The following is a 27,772-nucleotide window of genomic DNA, read 5'->3' as shown; positions in this document are numbered from 1 at the left end:
ATGACAGGAAATGTTTATATTCCACATTCAAAAACAAACTTTTGAAAAGGTCATATAAAGACCATGTCCAGATCCATATGAACCTCCACGCTTATTATGTGATCATTCTTTGTTTCCGTGTATAAATACAGGATACCCAAAGGCACCAACCTGACCTGACTTCTTCCTTAGCATTTCTAAAGCTGTTAGTCTTTTAAATTAGCTATTTCAGAGACTAGCTGAAAGTTTTCCAGGGCTTTTATTTGGAGCAAATTATGCAGGGGAAATTATTTCATCACTCATAGGTCAGCGAAAGATCTCAAGTCCCCAAGCAACATTGCAGTTGTGCACTTATGAGATTTTATGTATTTATTGTTGATTATGTATTCTGTAGAGCATCAGGCACTTCCAGTTTGCTGGGATAGTAGGAATACCTGGCTTGGTTGAGGTTCTCATTCTGAGTCTCTAGAACAAACACTGAAAAGGTGCACATTTTCCTGATCTGCTTTTACTCGTGCAACAGAAGGAGAGTGGACAGTGCAACAAAGGTAAATACTGGGCTGTGGTAAGGATGTTCTGTAAAATTGTCAGGGGCTGTGAAGGTAGTGGGAGATTTACCTGCAGGGGTGGGGAAACCAGTGATGCATAGCAGAAAGTCCTTGGAAGTCCAGGTCCCAGCTTTGGTGATGGCTATTTGTAGCTTTCCAAGCTCAGTAAGGTTCAAGCAGTCAATAAGTATCAATAAGTATGGACTAGAAATGGGAAAGGACCTAGTAGTGGGATTTGTATTAAACATCTATTCTGTTCTGAAACATGGTAAAAACAAGGGGAGAACTCCATACAAAGTGCATACCAGCTTTCCTTTTCTAGTTCTGATGAAGGTAAGTTGCCTCAGATTCCTTTCCCTTGCTTCCAGGTTTTATGTCTCATTCAGCTATTTTGATGACTGTCTGATGATCTTAGACAAAGTTGATTTTTGTTCCTATTTACTCATTTTGTTTAAATAGCACCTCCTAAAATAGTGCATATTAGTATATCCTGAATAAGAATGTGTTCATTTAAGTGTGATTGACTGATGTGTTGCATTTTGAGGTGAGCTGCTTGTACACACATTAATGTGTGTGTGTGACTTGTGGTCCTTTAGAAATAATAATTTCAGCTCAGAATCCTGTTAGATGGTGGTAACACTCGAAACATGTGCATTTCAAAAATCAGTTCAATAAACAGAATTTAGGATTTCCAACTACCTTTCATTGATTTTTTTCACTTTCTGCATATACTTTCTAGTTAGGGATTTATGAGATCAGTTGGACTCTTAAAACTACTTTTCCTCTTGAGTTATTTTATCTGTAGGTTTATTCTGAAGATTTACTTTTTAGATTGAATTAGGCAGAAAGTTAAGTATTCTCCCAGTGTGAGTTCCATGTGTTTTCTTTGTTGTTTTGTGCTTTGTTTTATGCATTAGACTTTCACTAAATAATAGAAAGGTCTCTTGGATTTTTATTTTCCAGAAGTTACACTTCTTCCTTGTGGAGGACTTTCCTGAAGGCAATAATCCCATGTTCTTATTAAAAAGAAATAACTACCCAATTGTACCTGACTTATTTGGGCCCTAATTAGTTTTAATTTGGGCAGGTTCTGTGCTTTGTGCAGGGACTGTCATGGAATTCAATTCATGCAGGTTAGCCTGAATTTGCAGATCTGTTATGTGCCTTGGAGGTTGAGTCACTCTGGATTTTTCATAAAGGTTACTTGAGGGCTGTCTTATATGAAGGTTTTCTATCCAAGAGGTTATTTTTGCAGTATCCTGCTCACATCACATGGGATCCACAGCACTTACTCGCTTCTGGAGAATATTTACTTTATCAGTGAAGGGGAAATGCAAAGGAAATCTATAGGCAACACATGAATGAAGAACAGTATGGCAGAATCCTGAAAACACCTTTTTTAAATAGTTGCCAGTCATCAGTCTGACATGCTGAAATACTTCAAGTTTGGGTGGGGTGGTGTAAATGCTTTTGAGGGTGGCCTGAAGTGTTCATAGTGTTTACCTTGCCTGCTTTACCTGCTACAGTAAACTTTACCTGGCCTTTACCAGCCTTTACCTGGCTTCTTACCCGTTTGCTAAAAAATTTCAGTTCCTGTATGACTTCCAAAGCTATTTGGGTGGCAGTTGTGCTTAACTTACAGTTCTCCCATATGTTTTCAGTTTGGCTGGAAAGGAAAAAATTGCAGAATGGTTGGCATCTTGCACAGAGAGCTTCAGACCTTCTTTGTGGCCTCTCTGCTAACAGGAGCTGAGGGGATGAGGTATTTGGGAGTGTGTTAAGCTGCAGTTCCCTTCACTGCCTCATTACAAACCTATGGATGAGTTCACAGCCACTCTTCCACTGTTTTGGGTAGGGGGAGAGTGGTGGAAGTGTGTCAGGCTCCTACACCAGAGAAGGTGGAGTGTGACCTACCTGTCTGTGAGGATTTGCTAAAGCCTGACTATTTATGTGGGAAAATGTCAGTTTAGAGTATGGGTAGTCATTTTTAAGCAAGAAGGAGACTCCTGCTTGTCCTGAGAGAAAGATTCAGTGTCCAACAGCAGCTCCTGAGACCTGCAGCTCCTCTGCTCAGAGCTCTGCTTTGTGCAGTAACTCAGCTGGTTGGAGTCAGTGCTTCTGGACAAGTATGTGAAGGTGGGCTAAGATTAGACAGAAAGAGACAGAGCAAGCACAAGTTCAGGAAACAAGTGTTTCAGTGTAGGTAAGTGTAAAGGAATCTCTCACTTAGAGAGAAAAGGTTATCAGGTAATTAAGTGCATATGTGTAACTCTTGGCTGCTTGTAGGAACTGGAGTTAGAAGACTTGACAATTACACACATGAGAGGGCAGGCAAGAATTCTGGTAGAAACATGCAGTAAAGATGATACCCAGTGCCAGCATCTTCATTTGGCAGAGTCACAAGCTTTACTGTACCTTGTATCTTCCTACACCAGGAAGTTAAGTCTTCTGTGCTGTATTTTCTCCTCTTTTCATTGACATATGAATAATGTTTCCAGTAGGTGTTTGGTCCAGAGCTTTTTTTTCCTCCTTGATAAGCTTATCATATGTACAAAGCATTTGTCAGTGCTGGGAGTTGTGTCTGGGAAAGAGAGAAGCCACAGTGTTACTCTGATTCCTGTAATGGTGCAGTTGGATCACTGCTGCAAGATGACATAAATGTCCGCTGAAATGCCTCTGAAAGGTACCATTTTCTTTTACCAAATCTGGACTGGAATGATAATGATTTAACTTTTTAAACAAGGAATTTAATACTAATTTTTAGCTGGTAGCTCCCTGATTTGTCTAAATGAATGCTGTTAGAGGGATATGGCAAGAGTGCAATGAGGGAATGGGGCAGCACAGGACCAGCTCTTCCAGCAGCTGTCTGAACTTGGAACAGCTTCTTGCTGCTGTACAGTGATGAGAGCTTCCTGATCTTCAGCAGGAGAAGCTGTCATGAAAGGCTTTCCCCTTTTCAGTAAAATTACTTATGTGTGAGAAGATAGTGATACAAAATTGCAAGAGATGCCAAGACTTTGTGATTCCTTTCTGACACCCTTTTCTCAGTTTATTATTGACAATCCCTGCATTTAACAGCCAAGAGGTAAAATTGGACCCTATTTCTGAATTTCCAAGACTAGTGTTCATGAGCTGCATTGAGTTTTGGTTATGTAGTTTTTTCCTGCTGACTGAAGTTGGAACACATATTTTCATCACTGGAAATTTTACCCACTGGGCTATGAAAAGTAAGCAAACTCTGAGAAGGTTTATGCTTTGTGATTTGGTGCTTCCAACTTTCCTCTGAGTGAAAGTCATGCTCTAGATACGTCCATTGGAAATTTACGAATTGAATGTGTTATGTCACAGTTAAATAAAAATATATTCCCATTTGCTCATCTAGGCAACAGAATAAAGTGCTGGAGTAGCTAGTTTTGTGCAGTGGTTGCTCTCAGAATCTTTTTTTAGTTTAGAAAATGTTCTTGTTTTGAAGCTGTATCATATTAAAGCTGTGGTAGCAGTTTAACAGTAATGGCTGTGAAATAAAAACAAAATCAAAGTTGAATTATTATCATCAAGGCTGAATAATTTGGTTGTCTTTGGAAGTCATCTTAATTCTACAATTTTTGAGTTAATATTGATTGAAATTGAGATTAGTGTAACAGCTTCCAGAATTGTAAAAAGCTTAGCAGGATTGCTTAATCTTACTGTTCTAGTGGTGGTTTTTTAATTGGTCTGGGAGTTTTTTAAGTGCATTTGGCTGGATTTGAACAGGATCTGTGGCTTATTGTTCATCAGTAAGATAAACTGTGTCATATTGGGCTGTTTAGAACAGTTCACTTAAACCCAGAAAGATTCTCAATCTGTGAGAGGGAATCCTACTTTTGTCTGAAACTCCACAGTCAAGCTCTTTCCTTCCCACTGTTTAACAAAACCTCCTATGGTAAATATTGTATCTGTTTGCAGATGGGCCCAATGCCACTTTCACAGCACTGAAGCAGTGCTGGCTTCTCAGCAAACTAATTTAAAACATAATGTTCTAGCAAAATACACAGCATCAGCTGTAACAACAGAATTATTGTGCCTCCTTCATGGTTTTGTCTGGTCACAGAAATCTGCACTGTGGACTGCAGCTCCAGATTCAGTGCCCAGTTCCATGCAGAACACTGGCTTGGCTAGGTCTGAGACTGGGGTGGAGTACACACATTCTGGTACTCAGTTTGCTTTTGTCTCGAAAGGAATTGAACCCGAAGGAACAAAGTGTATCAGAAATGTAACTTTTTTATTATTCAGATAGAAATGAAAAACAAATTTTCAGAAACTTAGGATATTAAAAATAAACTGTAGAGTTTACCATTAACCACTGAGTAATGGATCATCCTCTTCACAAATTTTCAGAAACTTAGGATAATAAAAATAAGCTATGGAGTTTACCATTAATCACTGAGTAATGGATCATCCCCTTCACAAATGTGTTCAGTGATGTTTACTGCCTTATAGTTGTGTTGCTACTGTAACTGTGAAGCAGTTGGTTCTTTGGGCAATTAAGGCTTAATAAATACTGGTAGGTGTTCCAATGAAATGGAATCTTGCTAGAGGCATGAAATTATCCTTGTAGGCAAATTCCACACCTCAGAAATTGAGGTTGTCCCTTCAGAGCAGTAAAAAGGCTTGTGGGTTCTTTTGTCCTTTTGTTTGAATAGGTGATGCTATTTCTTTCTTTATTATTCTCTTGACAGAAATGATGCAACACCTTCATCAGCAGTTAGTGAAGCGTGAGCACAGGTACATGACCAACCTGAAACGACTGCGCAAGTTGCAGATGGACTACCGTGGTCTCCTTGAAGTCACTGCAGAGCTGGTGGATTCTTTGGAGGCCACAGTCACTGGCAAGATGGTAAGAGATGACCCAGATGTGCACTTGCTTCCACACCCCCAGAAAATGGAGACCAAAGGGTGGATTAAGCTTCATAGTTATGAGCATTTCTGTTAGAGCTGTGGCCCTTTACTAATGAAGCACAGCACTTTGGGTGAGCTGTTCTCTCATTGCCCTGGTGAAGGAGGATGAAAAAAATGCAAAAAGTGGGTTGAATTGTGCTGGCTTAGAAATCTTGAAAAAATTATCACCATATCACAAGACATCTCAGATCTCTTGTGCAAGTCCCCTTTTGAGCTTTGGCAGCAGCAGTTATTGAAGGGCATTTTGGTGATTACTGATTGCAGTCCAGCCCATCAACAATTGTTGTGTATTTAAAAATTCAGTCAGGTATGTTTTAAATTCCATGGTAGTGGAAACAATCTTCTTATCCAAAATTTTGGTGAGGAAAAGATTTGCTCTCTGTTCTGCTAAACTGGACTTGTTAATTTAATTGATAAAGGGAACAGGGAGATAGGAGTGAATGAGTTATTCATCATGTGGAATGAGCCACATGTATGTAAGTGGAGAAGGTACAACTTTCTTACGAGTATTTTTTGTGTGAAGTTGATTGTCTTTTTCAAGTGTTGTGCACCTCTGGAAGCATGAGTTCTGTGTAATCTGAAGGTTGTTCCTATGGCAGATGTTAGTGGCCTCTAGGTGCTTTTAAAGGAACTGTGAATTGTTAGCAGGGAGAATGACCTGGCATTTCCTGGGCAGCCTGCTGAAAAGTCAATATGTACCTTCCTGCTGTCACCAGCATGAACACCCTATGGTTTGTTACTCTGCTCTGGGATCACTGCTGCTGTTACTGCCGGGAAGAATTTGCTTTTGGGTGGATTATGCTTTACAGCAGATTAGGGAAGGTATCTGCTCAACAATAAAATAACAGTCATTCATTTGCTGCCTCCCATTTACACCTCCGTGCCCTCCAGCGATATCCAATTCCCCTCCGTGGTCGGGAGCCGGACGCTGGCTCTTCTGTCGCGGATGTTGTTCAGTTCCCTTTGTGAGCCTTGAGCGGGGCACTCCTTTGGTGCTTCGCAGGTGTGTCCAGCTGAGGGTGCTCTTCCGTTAGGGATCCTGGATTCTGGCAGTTCTGAATCCAAGGTGCAGCTGGGTACTGAATAAAGTGATATTGAACTTACAGCGTTCTGAATTTGAAGGGGTTCATTGTCCTGCTGAAGGTCTGGGAAGTGTCCCCAGTTGAATTTCTATAATCTCGGTCCTCTCATCTCTCTTTTGGGGAAGGTATTAACTCTCCTAAAATTAAGCTGTTCTGTTGAACTGTAGATTTCCCAAAACAAAACCACTAAACCCACTGAGATGTTTTACATTGAAAAATAAAGTTCTATACTGTGTAATTCATATTTATTCTCTATGCTCTACAAGACAGTTGTGTAAGTTCTACTCCTTAGGTAAACAACATGTCAGCATTGTTTCAAGCTCAAAACTGCTTCATTTTTTAAATTGATTGGATTTTGAACCTTTTGATTTACAAAAATCTGTATGCAAAAAGAGGTGTGAAAAAATCTGTTTTTCTCCTAGACCCTCTGAAAGTGTTTAGCACTAGTCTTGTGAATAGCATAACCATTCCCAGATAAAGAGAATTTACAGTTTTTAAATTTCTGTACAGAATGGTAGTTGCAGTATATACCTTGTGCTTGTGTCAGTGAGCCTCAGGTGTGTGATTTCTTACTTAAAAAAAAAAAACCCAAACAAACAGCCTTTAATATAGAAACACTTGTCTGGTAGAGAGTGTAAGTTTTTTGTAATCCTGTTCTCATTTTGTTTCCTAATTTTTAGATTACACCAGAATATATTCAAAATGTTTGTGCTTGCTTGTTTAGCAATCATTTGAAACAATCTGTAACACACAACATTGACTTCACAAGGCCTGGAACTGTAAGTATAAATGTTTGGGATTTTTACAGTAACTGTCTCAAATGACAATACTACTTAAGCTACATATAGAACAATAAATGTTCTGTACTGGGAAAGACAAAACATAATATGTTCAAGCTTGTAGAAGAATATGGCAGTACGTTGTTTTGTTGATCTCAGATGCTGGTCAATGACCTGATTGTGTAGTTATAGCTGTGTAAGTATGGTTACTTCTGTTATTGTGAGGACAGTAAAATTTGTGTCTGTTAAAATGCTAACAAAATGCTTTAAATAAACATTAATCATAAAAGTTCATCAAAATGTTTTAGTAAGAAAATATTGTATACCACTGTTGTACAAAGACAAGCCAAAATCATGAACTGTTCTTATTGTTTTTGCCATGGCAGGCATTCATGTGTACTTAACTTTGTAGCAGGAGAACTTAGTGAAGTGTCAAAGGAAAAGCAGAAAAAAATAAAATTCCTGCTTCTTATTCTAGCCAAGGTCTTTAATAACAATGATGGTATGGGTACATTTTGTTCTTCTTGAAAATTTGCTACAGAGAGATAAGGAGATGGTATAAATGCTTCCTTTTCTTTTCTATGTGCTGGTATTTTCAGAGATAAGTATTATTCCTCATTGCTCTTCAGGCTGATCTAAATACCCCCACTTTCCTGTTAATGGTCAGAACTCCTTTCTCTGACCTGCCATGAGTTTAGGAGGTGCACTCTTATGCAGCCTCCAAAAGCTGCTATTTCAGGGTTTCAGGAAGGAACCAACATCTGTTTGTCTGTTACCTCAGTATTAGGTGCTGTCTGCTGCTCCCCTCTCTTCAGATTGATATCATATCCATAGCTTATCTCCTATTCTGTAATGTCCCTCCTCCCACCCCATCTTTCTTCTAACCAACAACTTTCAGATGTCTTTGCTCTTTCTTTGACAGTGGCTTTTTGAGATAATGCTTTAGGTACCTCAGTAGTCTTCTGTATTGTTGCCATCTGATGTTGAGGTTGTGTGTGTTTCTCTTCCCTGTACTGAGATCACCCATTCTGTACAGCCATGTGCCCTCTTCTCTCTGCTCCTGCTCTCTGCTTGCATCAAGACTTCTCTTTTTCTCCTGTGCTTTCAAGGTGCTCCATTTGCCCAGGGTTTTGCTTATTATTTCTATTCTTTTTATCATACATTGATCCTCCAGTCTCTTGAACCCTTTTAGGAAAGGGGCAGAGGGAAGTGTCATTTTTAAGCAAGGTTCTGATTTCTGCTTCCCTGAAAGTGTCTCTAAAAGCATTTCTGCTCCAAAAGCACCTTTGCCATTAGACTTATGGCACTATGGCCACTTTGTCACAATCTCCACCGATGCAGATAGGTTAGAGAAAGAGGATATGTTGGTGGTGGATTTTTTTTCCCTGCTGGAAGTACATTTTTGTCTCCCTTAACTAGGTTAACCTGAGCAAAGCTGTGTTTTCCTGGCCCAGTTGTATCTATTTTTGTACTAGGCTTTGCTAGCAGAACTATTTCTGTGTGACTTTGTGGCTCATTTATCCACACTGTTTGAGGTAGGTGCTGTGAGAGCCAAGCTCTCTAGTGAAGGACCAGTCCAATTATAGCCCTGAGACTATTTAGATTAAGGGTTTCTAGACTGGTTTAGGTCATGCCTTGACACTGAGCTTCTAGCAGCTACTGTGGTTGAACTCTCATGTTGTTTCTATAAGCAGATCCACAGAGGCTCTCTGAGGCATTAGCCAAGTTTTGGAGGGCTAATTACAGTCTTTGCAAATAGACATTAACTGCATCATTATCAGGTTTCCTCATCTTATCCTTTTGTCCCCTCTTGATCATATTTTCTTGTTTATTTCCCACGTAAAGGGTTCTGGTTTTATATTAATAGCAAACATGTAGAAACACAAATAAATGTTAGAAGAAAAAATAGATATTTTCTTATGAAAGGAAAAATGAGATTCTTTTCTCATCCCAGAATATTTCTGACCACTCCCTGGCTTTGTTGATACAGGAAGCCAGATGAGATGAACTAAAATTCTGACTATTTGCCATAGGCCACTCAGGCATGCCATTACTTTTTCTTCAAGGATTCAAGTACTTCATTGTTATACACTCAGATGTTATTGTTCTACCCTTAAGTGGTTTCAGGTTTTTGCATAAGTTTTGGAATAAAGCTGGAGGCACCGTGACCCAGACTAAGTAGCAGCACGAGTTCACAGCATTTGTGCTGGATTTGTGTTGCAAGATTCATTCACATTTTGCCCATAACTACTTGGAGTCACTAGAGTGTGGTCTTTCCAGCTACTCCATTTCACAAACCTCCTGCTGTAAGGGGCAGCCAGCTGCATAATTACAGAGAGAAGAGACTAGCAGAGGGGCAGCTACTTTGTTCATCCTTACCTTACCATCATCTTACCTCATTCTGTAGGAGAGATGAATGAGAAGCTTAAAAAACAGCCATTGTCTAAAGAGATTTATCAGGCATTAAATATGGTGGTTTGTTGGTTGTTAGGTTTTTTCCCCCCACTTCACCTTGAGTGTTCAGGATGATCCTGTGCCACTGACATCACCAATGTCAGGACAAGGCCGTGAAATACATTTGCTTCTGCTGGATCAATATCTTTACATAAATGAGCAGAAAAAAGGAATCATTAGCAAGGAAATTACTTTTTTTTTTTTTTGTGCTGTCATGCAGCCTTAAATTTTCACCACTGTTATTTAAGGTGTGAGTGATGCATTACATAGTTTGGAAAGAGGAGGTGGTTGAGTTCACAGCCAGTTGTACTGATGCAGCTCAGGGGGCAGTCCAGGTTTTGGGTCAGGTTCTGAGAGCAGAAAATGCTAAAACTGCATCATTCTCTGAGAATTGTACTTGAGCTTTAGAGTATATTTTGTTAAATCAGCTACACTGGTAATTTTTAGTTACACTGGGAAGGAGGATTATATTAGTACTGTAACCAAAATGAAGTATTGTCCAAGGAAATTAAGGAGTATACCTTGGATTATATCCTAGGTAGCATTATTTGTATGCAGAGTTGATTTTGTTCCCAGTACATTGCTCAACTTTTAATGTTGAAGAAAGTCATATTGTGTAGTAGAAAGCTGTGACGTCTCAGGCTTTGAAATTACAATAAAGGTGACCTGTATCAGTTGTTGATGTGCAAACATCATTCCTGGCCTGCCCTCCCCCATGGCTGAAGGCCTGGCCTTTCAAACTGGAAGAAATTTGGATCAGGAGAAAAATCCCAGAGGCAAGTCTTACTAGCTGGCTTTAAGACCTGAGGCAATGACAGCCAAAAGAGTTTTCCATTGTAATCATGCCCTGAAATCTTACTTAGCAAGGACTTCTAGTGTCAGCTCTGTGTTCTCTGGTGGGCTGGATTGGATCTCATTCTTTTGCAGAACAGCTCCATGTCTCTTGCCTGCTCTGTGACTTCTGGGTCAGCTTGTGAGCCTGATGTACAATCCATGAACAGGATGCATCTGCTGCATGCAGTGGGAGAGAGGTCACACTACTGTTACAGCTGGGAGATGTTTGCAAGGCCTCTAAAGCTCTGTTTCACCCCAAGGTTTTTCTCTTAGCTGCAGTTGAATGTTATCTCCACCTTCCATCATGTCATTTGACATGTGTGGTCCTGAATCGGGAGATAAGAAACCTGAGAGAATTGTCAGAGCAGAAGGTGGGGATTTAAGAATAGAAGGTCAGGTCTGACAAGCTGAAGAAAACATTTATTTGAGGAGTTAATAGATTCTTGACTTTTTAGTGTTCCTTTGGATAGGGAGCTGATGTGGGTAATGGTAAATTTGAAAAGTATACTTTCAAATACAGTAATCTATTACAGCACTATCACAGTTCCTTATATTTTAACACTCTTGAGATAAGTCAAGTTTTAATTTTTTTTGCCATTTTCCTTTTCTAGTCTTGATTTGTCTGGTGGATAAGAAGCAGAGTTTGTAGTTTTTGATGCCTGCAGTTTTCTGTTCAATACACATCATGAAGCCAAGAGGATTCTGGTTTTTTATCACAAACACAGTGCATTCACACTCCACCAAAAGTAGCACAGGCTCAGGTCTGAAACCCAAAACCAGTTTTTTTTTATTGAAGTAAGGTGTACACCTTCCTGGAATATTTTGAATTAGGGATAAGGTAATAAGGTTCTCTGAGTTTTGGATTACAGGCAGAACAGGAACTGCTTCTTCAGATGTGCATTTTCTGTCAGTAATAGAGATGGGTGTAAACCACTGGAGAATCTTTCTGTGACCTGAAAACTCTAAAACTGTTTGCATGTATTGCACCTGTGTAATGGAATAGAATAAATGCCCATTATGTTTTTGCTGCTATTCATTCTGATTATATTTACCTGCAGCTGCAATTAGGTGAATTAATGTCCCTTGCAAATTTTGGGTCTCTTCGGGTGGGTCTCTACCACTCTTGAAGCTGTGGAAAACTAGTGGGGTGGTTTTTTTAAGTTCTGTCACTGGACAGAATTACCAGCTCATCTGGAAAGTTAAACTGTCACTTACAAACTATGAACAAGAAAGATTTTTTAAATTTTATTTTTGGGATAGTTGTAATGACTACTGTGGGCTCCTATTTTTCTTGTGCTCTTTGCTTTTTTCCTCAAACATGGTTTTTACTGCAACTGTACACTTGCCATCAAGCTGTAATACTTGGTGGCAAGTATTCCATTTCTTACTTATGAAATTTCTGCACCAGCAGACCACATGAAATCTAAGATTAGGGTAACAGAAGGTTTGTATTTTGTTTTTTTTAATCACTCTCTAAACCATTCAGAGTGGATTCACCAGGCATTATTATGCAGATGTTTGCTCTTTCATTTAAAAATAAAGTGCTCATTGCAGCAAACAGCATCTATCCTAAGTGAACTTTTCTTTGGATGGCATAATCAGTTTTCTACATCTCTGTCCCTGGGATTATTTTATATGTTCCCATTTATGTATGGAAAAGAAGAAACAAGCCTACCTCTTCATGTAAGCAAGGAGAAGTTCATATTTTCCTGCTGATACAGTATATAATGCCCTTTTCACTGCAAGGTTTTTTGTTTATATGAACTCTTTAAGGGTAAGGTATTGCCTTCAGTAGGGATTTCCACAAGCTTTTCTTGTTACTGTCCTCAAATCATAGAATAGCCCAGTTTGGAAGGGACTTTGAAAGGTTGTCTGGTCCAACCTTTTGTGATTTCCTTTAATGTTAAAACTTTAATGTCATCTTTTGTCTTGATGCCTACATCCTTTTTCAGTGGCTCAGGTCGTGCATGTGTTGAAATGTCTCTCATCATGATGCAGTTTATCTCCTGGTTTCTTGTGCTCATTATTGGTCTCTACTGATGTCATCTTTTGTCTTAAATTTAATTTTAAGTTGTCTTTGCCAGGAACTCTCTGTATGTGTGTATAGCACCATGAAAATTAAAATAATCATTCGCATCAGGGAATTTTAAGTATCATAGTAGTAAAAAGAAGAATGTCAGATTTTTAAAATTTGTTAAAGAATAAAAAGAACTTTATTTTCTGCTCATAGTGAAGAGTGGCAAGTTTCTTATGTCTTCTGTGTAAGGCTGTATATGTCTGTTAAAGAGCAGCCTGCTAAATAGAGTGTTTATGTGCTTATTCATCTGTACAAATATGTCCTCTGAAGTAAGTACTGGCAGGTTTGCACAAAAAGGCAAATAATTAATGTTGGTCTTATTTCATTGTGTTAACTGTGTACCTTTATTTTTAATTAAGACTGTTCTTTTTAGATACCAAGCTGTTCTAAGTATTTTAGTCTAATTAAGGAGAACATGGCATCTTTTGTACTAAACTACTCAAACCATGAATTAGCACCATTCTTTATTTTAGTAACTACATACTAGGTTTCCTTCCAGCGACTTTCTTAGTTTATCCCTGGAACCTTTTAGCATGAAGAATTGATAACATTGCTGAAACACCTTAAATTGTCTCTGTCAGTCTTTGTTATGTGCTGGTCAGAAACTCCAGTCAAAGCAAGTGTGGAGAATAGTGGCAGGGGCTTTCTCAGGAGCTGAGGTCTTTGATCCAGGCCATGTTCAGGATTTCTCTCTTGGCTGCCTCAGCAGAGTGAGCAGCACAGGTCATATATTCCTGTCAGTTTGTCAGTGCTTTGTGTGTAGATGTTCTGACTCTGACAGTGTGGAACAATGTGCAGACGAGGTGTATTTGCCACGTGTTGAGAAGCGAACTTCCAAATATATCACAAGAGAGACACAGCAATTTCAGTTCTATGACATACAAGTATGAGGATTGGGAGAACATGTTTATACTTTTCTTTTCAAAGTCTGTTAATTTTTAGCTGATTTCTATTGGTTGTTTTTTTTTTTCTTTTTGAACTGTGCATTTCTCTGTGATTTATTTCTGTTAACTTATTTTTTTAATCTTCTTTATTTTAATGTGTGTCTGTTTGCCTATAAAGGGATATTACTCTATGAGCCCTTGTGATGACGGATATGTAAGTGTCTATCTTTATTTCCTTTCACGTTGCCTGCTCAGTCTGTCACAGTCTGTATTTCTCTTTATTTCACAACATGCAGCAATTTTCCCTGCATTTTAACTTGTCATGACACTAACTGTGTGGTTTATGAAGATCCAGAAAATGTACAGGGCTTGGGAATTCTGCATGGGGAATGGAATAGATGTTCTGGGTAACCTTATGGCTTCATAATGCACTTAACACAGCATGTCAACATAACAGCAGCTTTGTCCACAACTTTCACATGAAACTCAGCTTCTTACAGCATGCAGAAAGCAATTGTTTCTTCCATGGGATCATCTGTGTATAGTATACATTCTCTCTGAAGTGTGCCAAAACCAGCTGACCCCACAACACCTTTGACAAAGCAAATAAATATTATTGCTCAAGATAATTCAGCAAGTTGATTCATGTTTTGCAGAGGGGTGTTGTATTCTGCATATTTGTATTTTTTGTTCCTAAAGTCAAACTTCCTTTTTGTAGTAAAGATTATGAAATTCTTTCACACAGTTAAAATGATCCTCTTTCACTGAAAACACAAAATTATATTCTCTGTACTGCCTGTGACTTCTGTAACCCAGATGGAAGTTTGTATTCTGGCAATACTACAAGTACACCATAAGTATCTAATTTTGCCTGTAGTCAGTGCATTCTTTGTGAAGAAAGGAAATGAGTCTACTTCTAAGTAACTCAGTATGTAATCAATTCATAAAAGTGATTGACACCAATTCTGAAAGATGCCAGTCAATTTCAAATAATACTTATTTATATTTTTATCACTTTCTTTAGGTAAAACTAGATTTTGTTTTTCAAGAAAAGCTGCCCAAATTTCAAACATATATATCACCTCTAATTGAAGTAAACTCTTGTGGGCATTCAACTTTCCATTTAGAACAACATTTTATTTTGAGAAATAGTCATAAAAATATTTAATGCAATGGACTATTCCTTACATACTTATTTTTATCTTGATGTAGAGAACACAACCCACATCCACCTATGGTGAAAGATCACCGGTATCAATCAACCTGTTCCCATTGGTGACATGAATGTTCATAATGGACACTTTTTGCTTGATGTTAAGCATTTTGTTCCTTCATATAATTCTCTGTTTTGAGATTGAGAAAGGTTCATGACAGATGAATCAACTTATTTTTGCTAAAGAAAAACTTTTTGCTTATACAGATTAGTATAAAGCATTAGTTAAATGTAACTTTATACAATGTAGAATGTAATAGCTTAGTGTGCAGAGTTGTTTATAAAATTTTTGCAAAGCTGTCTGACTCTGATTCTGAAATATTTCTTGAATATGTGGGTAGCTTTCAGCTCCCCTCACTGTTTATGTATTGTATTTTATACTTCTTTCTGACATTTGTGTTGTCATTACATTATCACACAGTATTGCTGTGTGACTTTTTAATGTACACATCAGATGTCTTAGAGAACCTGTTTTATATGGCAAGTGGGAAGTTTTCATAACAGCATATCTCTAGTATAAGTAGGAAAAAAAATAATTAAAAACATTTGCAGATCTACTTATGAAATAATACTTTGCATATCCCCAGTAGACCTTCCAGGTTACACAAGCTCGGGGTCAAACCCTCACAGGCTGTGTGGAACAGTCTTCTTGTTATTAGTTTATAACAAATGAACTCAACATAGATTTGTGAGTTCTGATGATTTGTAGAAATCTGCTCAAATTTTGGTTTTACTCTTCACATATTCGTCACGTATCTTTGATTATTAATTCTGAATCTGCATTGAATTTGCACTAAATTCTTGCAGTACATTTTCAGAGTGGGAACTGAGGACAGAATCTGACTTTCAGCTTTGCCTTCAGCATATTATGAATATATACATCAAACAGCAAAGGGGATATGGTTTGAATATAGGTCTGCAGTATTCGATAAAATCAGTTGTGGTTTTGGCTTGCACATGAAGTGCATCTGCTTTCTTTTATAAATACTGATTTTTTTTCCCCTTTGAACTTCTTTGGTTTATTCCATGCTGTTCATATTCATGCCTGTCTTTGTTCAAAAATAGAGGGATGCCATCTGTGTCTAATGTGCATTGTGACAGAATTATTTGACTTAATGTGGCACCTGGCTTGGCTTTGGCAAGAACCAACACAAACATAAGTCATACCCATGATCGTACCAGAATGAGCTATGCTTGGGCTGTTTTTCTTGTGTTTCTTTTTCTTTCCTTAAGACACTGAGCTTCTGCATGTCTTTCATTCATGACAAATGATCCTCCCTCAAGATAGGTTTTGCATGAAATGTATTTTATTCAAGATGAAGTCTATGAGTGTTGGGACGTAGGACCTTGCCACAGGTTCTTCACACTCTGCCTTTCATTGGCTATCTAAGGTATACTGTCACTCAAAAGGTTAAAATCAATGGTTAACCTGTTCCAGGAAAGACTGGGGGAAGGGCTTGGGAGCAAATGCTGAGGAAATAAATATTGTAATCTAAGAAAAATGAGAAGAGAAGCAACTAAATAATTTCTTTTTATGGTGGCTGTGCTATAAGCATTCAATTGTTTAATAGCAAAATAATAACTTTTAGCTCTTGCACTCTGCCATTCATTGGTAGATCTCAAAACCCAGCTTGTTAAAGAGATTGATGCATATATCTGCTTTTCAGATTAAAAAATTGAGGCCCACAGACATGGAATGATGTGTTTGGATTCTGTCTGCAGTTGGTGTCTGAATCTGGACTAGGAGTGTATGTCCTGAGCCAATGCCTTACTCAGCATGCCACAGATACAGATTAGCTTATTTATGAGTAATTGCAATCATGCAGATGAAAAGGAAGAAAGGAAACCTCTGCCTGTAACATGCTTGCATTCTTTCTGCTTATCAGTGGTGCTGACCATTGTCAGATTGAGAAATGACAGTGCAGTGAAGAACAAACTAGCCCCCCAAAACTTTCTTCATTCCTGTTTAGCCTGGACAATTGAACCTGATATAATATGAACTTTATCCTTGCTGCTTTCCCAGAAACACCAAAAGCCTGAAAGAACTTCCTTCTTCCTATGCAGGTTCTAGACTGATAAACTGGGTCTGATCAGCAAAATCACCAGAATTTTTTCCAGCTCAGTGGTTCTGCCCTCAGAGCCCCAGTGCAGGGCCTGCCTCACTCTCTGGTGCCTTTTTGGTGTAGGAAGAATACAGAAGGAAACCATACTAAATACCTTGCTGTGCTCCATCTGCTGGCTTAAAAAATAATTTGGGAATTAATATGGGAATTGTCCCATTTGATCTGAATGTTTTCCAGTTGAATTTTCTGTAGTTTGAAATTTTATAGAAGCTTGCAAAATCCTACACTTGCCAAAAAGTTTTATTTGTGTAGAAGAGAGATATGTGCATCTTAACCAGTAATCCTCTGGTTAGATTTTGGTTGGAGCACATTTTTCTTTCTAAGACAGCAAAGAAGTTCATAAAAAAACCCTTTATTGAGAAGCATAGAATCTTTATATGCATCTATATAGCCCTAGTGCCCTGCTCTGTTTCTTTCCACATTGCTATTCTCTGTTTGACCTTCCATCTCCAAGGGCTCTGCAATTTCTTTTGCATTTAAGTGCTGTAGTCACTTTCTTCCATTTCCCCTAATGGACAAAGGAGAAAGGTGCTGACAGAGGCAACAAAAGTGATTTGTGATTTCTTTGCACATGCAGCTACAAGGTTTTAGGTTTTGACTGGGAAAACAGTTTTGTTTAGATAAAATTAACTCTTTATACATTTTGAAAATGCTAAGGAAAATGAACGAGGGCAAAACAGTCTAGGGGCAGATATGATACTTAGAAAGAATTTTGTATTGTGTAAGATAAACTGTGATGTGAGAAGTGCTGGTCCAGACAGTTTACTTTTGAGGTGTATGACTTGTAAATCATTCATTGACATAATATAAAATGCTTTCCACTGTGCACATAAGCTTATTTCACATCTAATAGAGCAGTTCCTTGTATTACAAGGATACCCACGAGGTTGTTTTCAGGAATATGTCAGCTGGTGTAATTCAATATTCTCTATGGTATTTCATGCTTTTTGTCTCCTAAATCCCAGTTTTAAATCTGACAATAGACATTGATTATATAGTTCCCATTGAAAGAGGCTCAGTTAGGAGACAAGACCAGTTTTACAGGCATAAGTGGTAATGAGAGATTTTTAGCTGAGAGATCAGCACAAGGAAATGACATTGAATATTCTGCAAATACAGCATGTAGTTGACATCAGAATGCATGACATGAAGCATTCTTATGCCAGAATTGCTGCTTCTTTGCTTACCTACAATTAAATCTAGCAAAAAATGCTCACTGACGTAGACAACTTTCATGTGGAACTTTTGTGTGGTGTTGGTGTTCCTTGTTGCACAGTGGTACTGCACTGGCACTGTGTCACCCTGCATCAGAGCAGAAATATCCAGGATTTAATTATAATATCTTAGGCAGAACCACTAAGAAATGGCACACTATTTCATATTGGTTTTATCCATACTAGAATACATAATCCTGTCTTTACATATTAATAATTATATATAGGGATATATTTTGGTAGCAGCAGACACTTGATAACATTAGTGTTGGAGCAAAGAATTACAATAAATTTATATGCAGGAATGCATGCTGGGTCTCCAATGAAATATTATTGCAATTTTAAAGAGATGACAATTTATGAAGTCAGTGAATGTGCTTAGCAAGTTCTTCATCTTCCTCAGTGGGCTCAGATAGTAGTTTCTATTAATTTATTTATTATTATTTTTTAAAATGTTTCAAAGTATTTTTGGACTATGTGGGTGAGGGTAATGTAGCCAAATCATAACAAAAGAGATTTTGACCTGTAAAACACTTTAGGGAAAAGAAAGATAAACACTGAAGTGCTCTTTCTTCAGCTGTGTTTCTGGTTTACAGCACAGGTTTTTATAGGAAAAGAACTGCAGAATCTTAGTGAAAGAATTCACTTTGGACCTCATTAATAACATGTGAAATTTGGACTTACATGCTGTAATTTCCTTTTTTCTTTCTTTTTGTGATTCAGGCTTCCACACTGTTAAGAGCATCTTTATCCTCTATGTAAGTATTTGTTGTTGAGCTCCATTTCTGTCTGTAGAGAAGGGTTTGTAAACTGAAGTACACATTGCCAGTTGTCCTCAAGTGGGACTTCTCCTCTGTGCTGCCTCTGACCTCAGTGAACATTGATGCAAATATTGTGTGATCTGTGTTCTTTTGCTGAGCAGCTTCAGTAACGTTCTAATTTCAGCAGAATGTTGTTAATCCAGTAAATCTGCCATTCCACACATGTGAGGTTGTTGCTGTATTTTTAGTGTTTCCACATATTTCAGTCCTATTGTTGTAATTGGTTTGATTCTCACAAATCCAGGAAAAGGGGGAATCACTAATATGGATTTTTGGGTGCCTTAACTTAATTTTTTTTGTGTCTGACTTAATTAATTTTGTCTTGTAATACTGAATAGAAATTGTATATTCAAGGTGAAGTTCTATTAAATTTTTGAGACACTTTTTATCCTGTTTACAAGATAATGGGCAATTATGCATAGGACATAAAATTTGTTTTGAAAAGTGGTAGGATGGGAAGATACTAAAACATTTTAGTGGATTATATTTAAATATTAAGATTGAAACACTTGACTAGAAGCAGTTTTCTTAAGAGAAACTTCTATTGCAGTGTTAAATTTCAAAATAGCAAGATAGTATTGATGCATAGGAAGTAGTCCAGTATTAAGTCTCATATTAAGTCAGCATACTCCAGGCTATAAAAACCCACTCAGCCCACACCACCTTTGCCTTGGAGAAGACATTTCTGTGTGCATAAGGGCTTGGAGGTGGAGATGGAGCTGCAGCTTTTTACTGCATCTAACTGTCCTCATGCCCTTGTGGCCCAGTAGAGAAGGGGAAAAAGGGTATTACTGTACTGTTTTGTAAAAATCTCAGATCATCAGCTGTCTTGTTGTCAGTTTACTGTCTGCAAGTTATGATGGTAAGCAAGCTGCATGCATAAGAAAGAAATAACCCCAAATTCAACAAGTCTGTTGTTCTAACACTATAATGGTAACAAAAGTAATAAAAGTGTGAAAATGTGGAAGTTCTTTTCCTGAAGCAGACTTCCTGTTTTGGCTCTTCTCACCTCAGTAACATCAGCTGCACTGAATGAGGAGAGAGAGTTTTGATGAATGTCTTTTCCTTTAGGAAGGTGCAGGATGTGCCATTGCTGCCCTCTCTGGATTATGAGAAGCTGAAGAAAGATTTGATTACAGGCAGTGATCGTCTCAAGGCCCTCCTACTGCAGGCTCTGCGCTGGGTAAGGACAGGAGGCACCCAAACTAAGATCCATTTAGCAAACAAGATGGTTGTTCTGGTGATGAGTTCAACATGACAGGCAAATTCCTGTTGGTGAAGCTTTCTAAGGCTGTTGAGATGATGAAGGCACCCCAGGCAGGTTTATTTGTACTGTAGCAGTGTCCTTCTCGTCTGGGGAGAGACAGATTTCTCACACAAGGATTTCCCAGATTTCTGGGATATTCAGAGGAAATAATTTCTGATGTGCTTTCAAATAAATTGTTGTTTTATGCAGTTCCCTTTTCCACATATCATTTTGGTTTATATTTATATAAATACTGCTGTATCCAAGACATACCTGACTCTAATCACCAGTTTTCCTTTATAATCAATATTTTACAGAAACCTACCTTTTGGTTGACTTGTGTCATGTAATGACATTTAAGAAAAATTACAGGTGACAACAGGAAGTTACATTTTCCTGCTGAAAAGGAAGCTGATGTCTTCAAAGTGACAGTCATGAAAGTTGATAACAGTGAAATTCTGATCAAGTTTCACTGTCCGTTTTCACATAAAAACAATCTGTTTGTTTTAACCAAAAGTACTTCTTGCCCAATGCTCTGTCTCTAATGATTAAGAAAAGCATCACATCTGTAACTAATAGAGGGGCTTTTTTAACTTAATGGGAAGTAATTCTGTGTCTTTCCTGTATGGACATCATGACAGCTCCCAAGTAACAATTTTGTACTGGATCACAGAGCTGAGGTCAGGTCAGTTCGTTTCATCTCTTTCCCTTATGTCACTGAGGTTGAATTACTGCTCCCCATGAAAGAGGTTCTCAGCTATAGAGTATCAACACCTTTAAAATCTCCAGGGGTCATCAATCCATAGTTTTGGCTTTTTATGTTCTTGACTTGTTTACTTATGTTGTTATTTGTTTTAGCGCTTGACAACGTCATATCCTGGTGAACAGAGAGACACTATCATGCAAGCCTACATCAATAATGACCTCCTGGACTGCCACAGCAACTGTCAGGTCAGGTGAAACTGAGTTGTCAGTTGTCCAACTTCTGTGTGATATTGCTCACTTGGGTATATGAAGTGCTAATCATAAAATTTTATTGTTCTCTGGAAGAGGAGAAGGAAAAAAAGGTAGTAGTGCCAAAATTGGGTGACACATTTAGCTCCCTGTGCTTCACTTCTGTGAGTTGAACCAAAGCCTGAGGCCCTCTAAGTCTTGCTTATCAGATGCTGTGCCTCTTTTTGAGTGATTGTGTATTGTTAAATAATACACTCAATTCATTTCACTGATCAAAGATAAGAACTAAATTAGGACTTCAGTCCCAATGCCGCCATGGAATGTGTCATTGTGCAACTGCAGTGATCAACTGTGTTTCTGTGAATTTGAGGTGGATTGACACCTTTCTTTAGAAAGGGGAATTTTGGTGTGTTGATTTTGGAAAGTTGTTTCAGTCCCTGATAAGCCAGAGTTAAGAAAAGCACAACTTCTTTCATTGGTTTTAGTGGCTTCTGTGCATAATTGAGTTTCCCAGGGGTTTGAGGCACTGAGCCTACTTGGTTTATTGTGGCTTTATTGTCTTTGCAACAGTTTCTTGTACCACTAGGAAATGTAAAGGATTATTAAATCAACAATCAATTTTTCCTCCCTCTGAATTTCTGTAAGAGGGAAGTTATATGTAAAGCCTGAAATAAAACAGATAAGAAATAATTTCAATGTGGTGGTTTTGGTAAGTTACTGAGCTGCTTGCCACACTCTTCATTGTCAAAGAAAAGCATTCCTGTTCAGATAATGTTACTGCATTTAAGTTTATCAACAAAGCTAAGTTGTTTGGTTTGTGGGTTTTTTTTTTGTCACTGACTGAATATTAATTTTAGGTACCAGCTTTAACTGGACTATGTTGGCTCAATATAACTTCCACTCTACACCATAAAGTTTAATGGAGTTTTAACAGACTCAGATGAGAAGCTGTAATTTGCCTATTTGTTCATTTTCCATCTCTCCTTCAGCCCCCTGCCAATAAAAAAAGAAACTGTACATCATATTGACAAATCAGTATGCATTCAAAGGGTTTGGTTTTTTCCTGTGTAAGTTTAATGAAGCTTTTAAAACATTATAGAAGACAAACTTTTGTGTTTTCCTTCTTTGCCATTTATTAACATCTGCTTTCTTTTTCAGAGAAGTGTCCTCCAATTATTATATTCTAAAAGTGAGGTAGTCAGACAGTATATGGCAAGGCTCATCAATGCTTTTGCTTCACTGATAGAAGGTAAATGATTCACTGCAAAAAAATAAGATAATATTTTCATATAATGCTTTCTTATTGGTGCTTTACAAGTGCATGTCAGTGCATGTGGTAATTTAGAGCCTTATTTGCACCCTTTTTCTAGTGATTCACTATCTTTTGTAGCATGCATTCAAAACAGCTTTTCAGTATCTGGAATGTTTTCATTTTGACACTCTATATTCAGTATTTCTGACTTGTTTTGATGATTTGTGATCTGTGTGGGAACTTACTCAGATACTGCCTTTAATATAGTCTTCAGTTTCTCCATGAGGGTTAAAGCGAAAAATCCCCATTAATCAGGGGATTTCTTTTCCATTAATTTTCCCCCATTATTTAGGTTTCCCGTGGGCAGACCTGCTACCAGGTTGTGCAATAGTAACTACTGTGGCTCCTGCATTTTCCTGGTCCTCACCTGAATAAATCTTTGTGCATCACTGCTAACAATCCAGCTGCATATATATCCAGCTTTGTATCTCTGCCTGTCCCAAATTAGCTCTTGGTTTACTGCTATTTTTGGAGCTAAGTATTACTAGGTGCTGAAATCTCATTTGAAGTCAGTAGCAGGAGGGCACCTGACTTTCCCAAGCTCTTTGGACATTTCTGTTCTTTTTCTTGATTGTACAAAACTGCTAGATCAGAAAGCATATACTGAAAGTGGGTTCTGTGTGGTACTGATTTGCAATTGTGGACCTCTAATACCCCAAGTGTCTGGATTGAATGCAACTGGTCTGCTACACAACTTTGTGCAGGTTTGTTTGGATCTTGGCACAAGTTTGTGGCTTGTCAAGAGGAAACTGAGGTCAATCCTGCTTACCTTTTCCAAAGAGAGGGAGGTTTTCTGTCATAGCTGCTATCTCAGCATCTGTTCTTTCATCGCTTTTTGCACCAGGTCGTGCCTACCTTTCTCAGAACCCAACATTGCTGCAAATGCTGGAGGACAGACTGAAAGCTGAAGACAAGGATTCCCTTACATGGGAGAATGTTCTGGGGGCTCTGCAGAAATTCAGCCTCAGGTGATGAAAGTACAGCGTGTGGTGGTGACAGCAGGGGAGGAAATGCAGGCTAGTTAGGCTCTGTTCAGGGAGGAAAGAAGAGCACCTGATTTTCCCATAACAATCATCAGAACCTCTGATGGCTGATGAAAGCAATGTCACTTATTATGGAGGAGAATTCAGTTTTGCTGACCGAATTAACCTGACTCCCTACCAGCTGTCAAGGCCCAAGTAAATATGCATCTCCTGCCACAGCCTTGTGTGCTTTGTATGTGTTCCTTAACTGAAGAAAGTGAAAATCTTAATGTAGAAAGCTCTGACAATTGTACACGGAAAAAAGAGTTGTGTTACATTCCAAAGCATAAGGTTTTCATTATCCTTTCTGCAAACATTTTTCAGGGATTTCATCTTTATCCTGTTGACCCCCTTTCCTGGAGCTGTCTATGCACAGGCTGTCTTGTTTCTTACTTTTATATTAGCAGTCTGACTCAAGTGCCCACCCCAAAAGAAATACACAAAAGCAGTAAAGGGTGTGCTCTAGTTATCAAATAAGTATGATCTTAGGAGCTCTGTTTTCCCAGCAGGCAGGAAGAATATTGAAAATGTGAAAGTTTTTTATTTTCTAAAAAGTAACAATCTTATAGAAGGTTAATTCCAGATACTTGACATAAGGGAAACTTTTTAGTATGTGGTCACATGCTCCCTTCTTTTGCTTAGTCCATGCCACAGACCTGCTGCAATATCCAGCACTAAGAAACATATGAACTTTCAGGACCAAAGCCAGGAAAGCACCTGCTTTGATCTTTGCAATTTAAATATAATGCCTCTTGGAAACAATGTTATGAAAAATTCTGTTCTTCAGTAAGACTTTTCTACCAGTACATACTTCTTTTTTTGTATTGTAAGGTGTAGAATTTTTATTGTAGACCATGGTTGGCCACCTGGCATTTTATTCACCATAGTCTCTGAGGGCAACTACAAGTTGAGTTAAAAGAGCATGAGATTTAAGAATCTCTAGAGAAAAGTGCAAATAGATTCAAGCAAAAAACATCATTTGTCAAATTGGCAGTACAAAAGTGCTACAGTGCTATGGCTGCCTGTGACAGAAGAAGTAATTAATTTGTTTTATGGATCTGTTGTGTGTAACTGCCTTTTTAAACCAATTAAAAAAGACAATTGAAAATGCCATTTTAGCTGGAGTATGAAGCCCTAGAAAACAATGAAGAAATTTACCTCAGCAGTTCACAGGTTTAAAAAGAACAAAATAAAACAAAAGACAAAACCTCCCAATCTATCCAACAATGTTTTAGTCCTATAACCATATGGGAATCTCCATCTTCAGTTTCTTCAGGCTTTGTTAATTACTTGGTTTAGTGATTCTGCCAAAACAGGTAGTTTAGGGATTTTCTTTTTTTTTGGACAGGCTATTGTATTTTTAATGTGCTTGTACTGGCTATAAATGTATATGAAAACTATTTATGTTGGGATCTGACATTTGTGATTTTTGATCTGTTTTTGTTTTTTAATCCTAGGCGCACACTGCAGTCAGCAATGATCCAGGATGGGCTCATTTTCTGGCTGGTTGATGTTCTAATAGACCCAGATTGCCTGTCTGATTACAACCTGGAGTATTGTGCTGCCTTGCTCATGAATCTTTGTCTGAGGAGTGCAGGTGTCTTACATTTTGAATACAACCTTATTCCAAGAAATAGATAGAGAAGATTGTGAATCTTTTTCTCCTGTTTTACCAGGAGTCTTTCAAGTGGCTACAAACAGCAGCAGGAACAACAACCAGAGATATTTGAGTGTTATAACCAATGCTTTTGAGCAAATCTCCTTTCCCAAGAATTCCAGCTATGGGAATTCTAAAGAATTAAGCAATGGCACCCTTTTAAGATTTGATTTTTTTTTTTATATTAGCATGTGAAGGCTGCCATTGCTACATTCAGGCCCACTTTTCAAAGGACACTTTGTTTGTGTCCACTTACAGACTCTGTGTTAGAGATTTCTTTGTAAACAGACAGAACTGGGTTGAGGAGCTTAAGAGTGAGGAGCTTAACCTTCACCTTGCTTTGACTTCTACAAAGCAGACATTCCCCCCAAGAAAATAAGATCCTCTCTGTGTCCAAGAGACTTAAAAAGAGCATAAATTAAATTTCCTTTTGAAAAGGAAAGTAAGGTAAGGGTGAAAAATCATCTGCTTCTTGTAAGCAAAAAAATGCCTTTGGTAAATTTTTAAATCCCCTTTGTGTTGCATCCTGTCCAAGACTACAACTGCATAAATCCAGAGTAATTTCAGTGATTTGAACTCAGTTATGCTGAACAGCATTTGTCAGGAACAAGAAACAATATTGCTCTGTGCAAACTATATTCAATACTGATTCTAAAAAATAAAAAAGAAACTTGCTCTTATCTGTTCTGTTTTTCAAGCATATTTATGTGTTCTGCCTTTGCAGGGAAGAAAATATGTGCAAGTATCCCAAACGCCATGCTCAGAGTTCTTTCTGGTCTTCTTGACCACGAGAATCCTAAGGTATTTGTACATCAAACTTTGGGTTAATGAAAAGGTGGAAAGAAAAATTTAAAAAATAAGAAAGGAAAAAATGTAAAAAGTAAATGGGTTTTGTTTCCTTTATTAGATCCTTGTAAATTAAGTTGCATGAATTTTGCCTAAAATTCACAAATGCGTATATTTTATTTTGGTGAGCAGAGATCTTTCTAGACAGAAGCACGTCTTGCTTTAACAAACATTGGCAGCTAAGAATGGCAGCTTTGGATGCAGTTACCATGCAGTCCATGTGCCTTGATTGCAGTTTCTGATGCTGCTTGAATGTCATACACCAATTCATCTCAAGCTTGACTGTTCATGAGATGAACAATGTGTGATGCAAAACATCAGGTGCAGGGGAACACATTTGCTGTGGTTTTAAGGAATGCTGTAAGAAAGTAGAAGACTTGTGACATTCATGAAGCTGCTTTGGCTTTATCATCCTGCCTGAGGCTACAATGCTTGAAGTCTGTCTTGAGTTCATGCTGGCAGAGACTTTTCCCTGTTCTTTGTCCTGTTTTTTGTACTGCTATTAGTGTTTGTCAGAAATTAACCTTTTTTCTGCTTGTCTCTCTTTCTTTTTCTTATTTTTTTTTCTTTCTTATGCCTAGGTCAATTTGCAAGAATACATTATCAGATACAGAGGGGTTGTTTGGGAAATTGGCATGCAGCACATTGGTTTAGATCAACCATATCACAGTATATTTGCATCCTAAAAGTTCTCTGCTTCCCATGTGGGAATTTTTGCAAGTCCAGTCTAGCCTGGTTAAACTCTTTGAAGTATAGTAATTTTATACTTTTGGTTTTATATTTTGATAGTCAGCTAGGAGGAATGGAAGAGTTTTTCTTCATGGTATTATTATTTCTTCCTCTTAGGTCCAGTCATATGTGAATGGAGTACTGTACAGTATTCTGGCCATCCCTTCTGTCCGAGAAGAAGCCAGAGAAATGGTAAGGAGTGCTGCTTTGCAGAGCGTGAAAATCAACATCTCTACCAGAGATGGCCCAGACAGGGACCTGCTGAGCAGGGCACAGCAGGGCTGTGAAGTGGGAGCATTTTGAGAAGGGAACCCACAAGAGGCCCTTCCCCTTTGATCCTCAGGGAAGTATGAATTATTTCTCAAACACTTCTGCCAAATTTCCAGGTCTTTTTCCCAGGAGTGGAGCCCCAGTAGAGTGAAGGATTCAGTCTGAATTATAAATTAAAGGTGTTCTTTTAGAATTGTGTGTCCTTCTAGCATTTTGTAGACTCCTTGTGGTCCCAGGAGATGCTTTCATCTCACCTGCTACTTCTTCCCCTTATTCTGCACCAGTGAGTAGCCACTGAAAGGACTTCTTGCTGCTTTTCCTTCTGCCTGTTGTAGACATGGTTATCTGGGGAAGGAGCAGGAGGAAGGTATCAGAACTAGGAACTGATTTCCTGTGAAAGTTAGTCTAATGGTAATGACTGTGTTTCAACTTCTGTGTTTGAGGAAGCTGTTCCTGGGATAGCAGCATGTCTTTGTATCTTAAGAACTAACCCAGAGAGTTATGGAGACATAATTGTTATCAGATGTTCTATCTCACAGAGGATTGCAAGTGATCATAAATGCATAAAGACACAACATCAAGGCTATAAGGAGCCATAAAGAGAGAGACCAAGTTTAAAGTTAAAGCTGGTTCTGTTTTCTGCTTCCTTTCTCTGAACCTTGCACTGTTGTCTCTGTGGATGTAAATTTTACCCTGTTCTGATGACTATTGTGTACTGAATTCAGAAGGCAAAAGCAACAGATCTGTTGTAAAATTTTGCTGTTCATCATGGACGTGTCTCTGTTTAAGC

The 27,772-nt window shown here is 38.2% G+C and overlaps 1 protein-coding gene across 2 annotated transcripts in view; it reads left to right on the top strand.

Annotated features, from left to right (window-relative positions):
- The window catches only part of ARMC9 (armadillo repeat containing 9), a 58,984-nt gene that overhangs the window by 5,089 nt on the left and 26,123 nt on the right, over nucleotides 1-27,772 (top strand). For both annotated transcript variants that reach the window (XM_059479563.1, XM_059479564.1), the window contains 12 exons: nucleotides 503-527; nucleotides 5,246-5,403; nucleotides 7,228-7,326; nucleotides 13,754-13,789; nucleotides 18,849-18,883; nucleotides 20,018-20,129; nucleotides 21,051-21,143; nucleotides 22,305-22,395; nucleotides 23,303-23,426; nucleotides 24,938-25,077; nucleotides 25,862-25,938; nucleotides 26,830-26,904. In XM_059479563.1, coding sequence (XP_059335546.1) covers nucleotides 503-527; nucleotides 5,246-5,403; nucleotides 7,228-7,326; nucleotides 13,754-13,789; nucleotides 18,849-18,883; nucleotides 20,018-20,129; nucleotides 21,051-21,143; nucleotides 22,305-22,395; nucleotides 23,303-23,426; nucleotides 24,938-25,077; nucleotides 25,862-25,938; nucleotides 26,830-26,904 — 1,065 coding nt within the window. The remainder of the gene's footprint in view (nucleotides 1-502; nucleotides 528-5,245; nucleotides 5,404-7,227; nucleotides 7,327-13,753; nucleotides 13,790-18,848; nucleotides 18,884-20,017; nucleotides 20,130-21,050; nucleotides 21,144-22,304; nucleotides 22,396-23,302; nucleotides 23,427-24,937; nucleotides 25,078-25,861; nucleotides 25,939-26,829; nucleotides 26,905-27,772) is intronic.

Source organism: Ammospiza nelsoni, chromosome 10 (assembly GCF_027579445.1).
Source record: "Ammospiza nelsoni isolate bAmmNel1 chromosome 10, bAmmNel1.pri, whole genome shotgun sequence".
Classification (NCBI taxonomy): domain Eukaryota; kingdom Metazoa; phylum Chordata; class Aves; order Passeriformes; family Passerellidae; genus Ammospiza; species Ammospiza nelsoni.
Note: the sequence above shows the minus strand (reverse complement) of the source record. Positions and strands in the feature narration are given on the sequence as shown.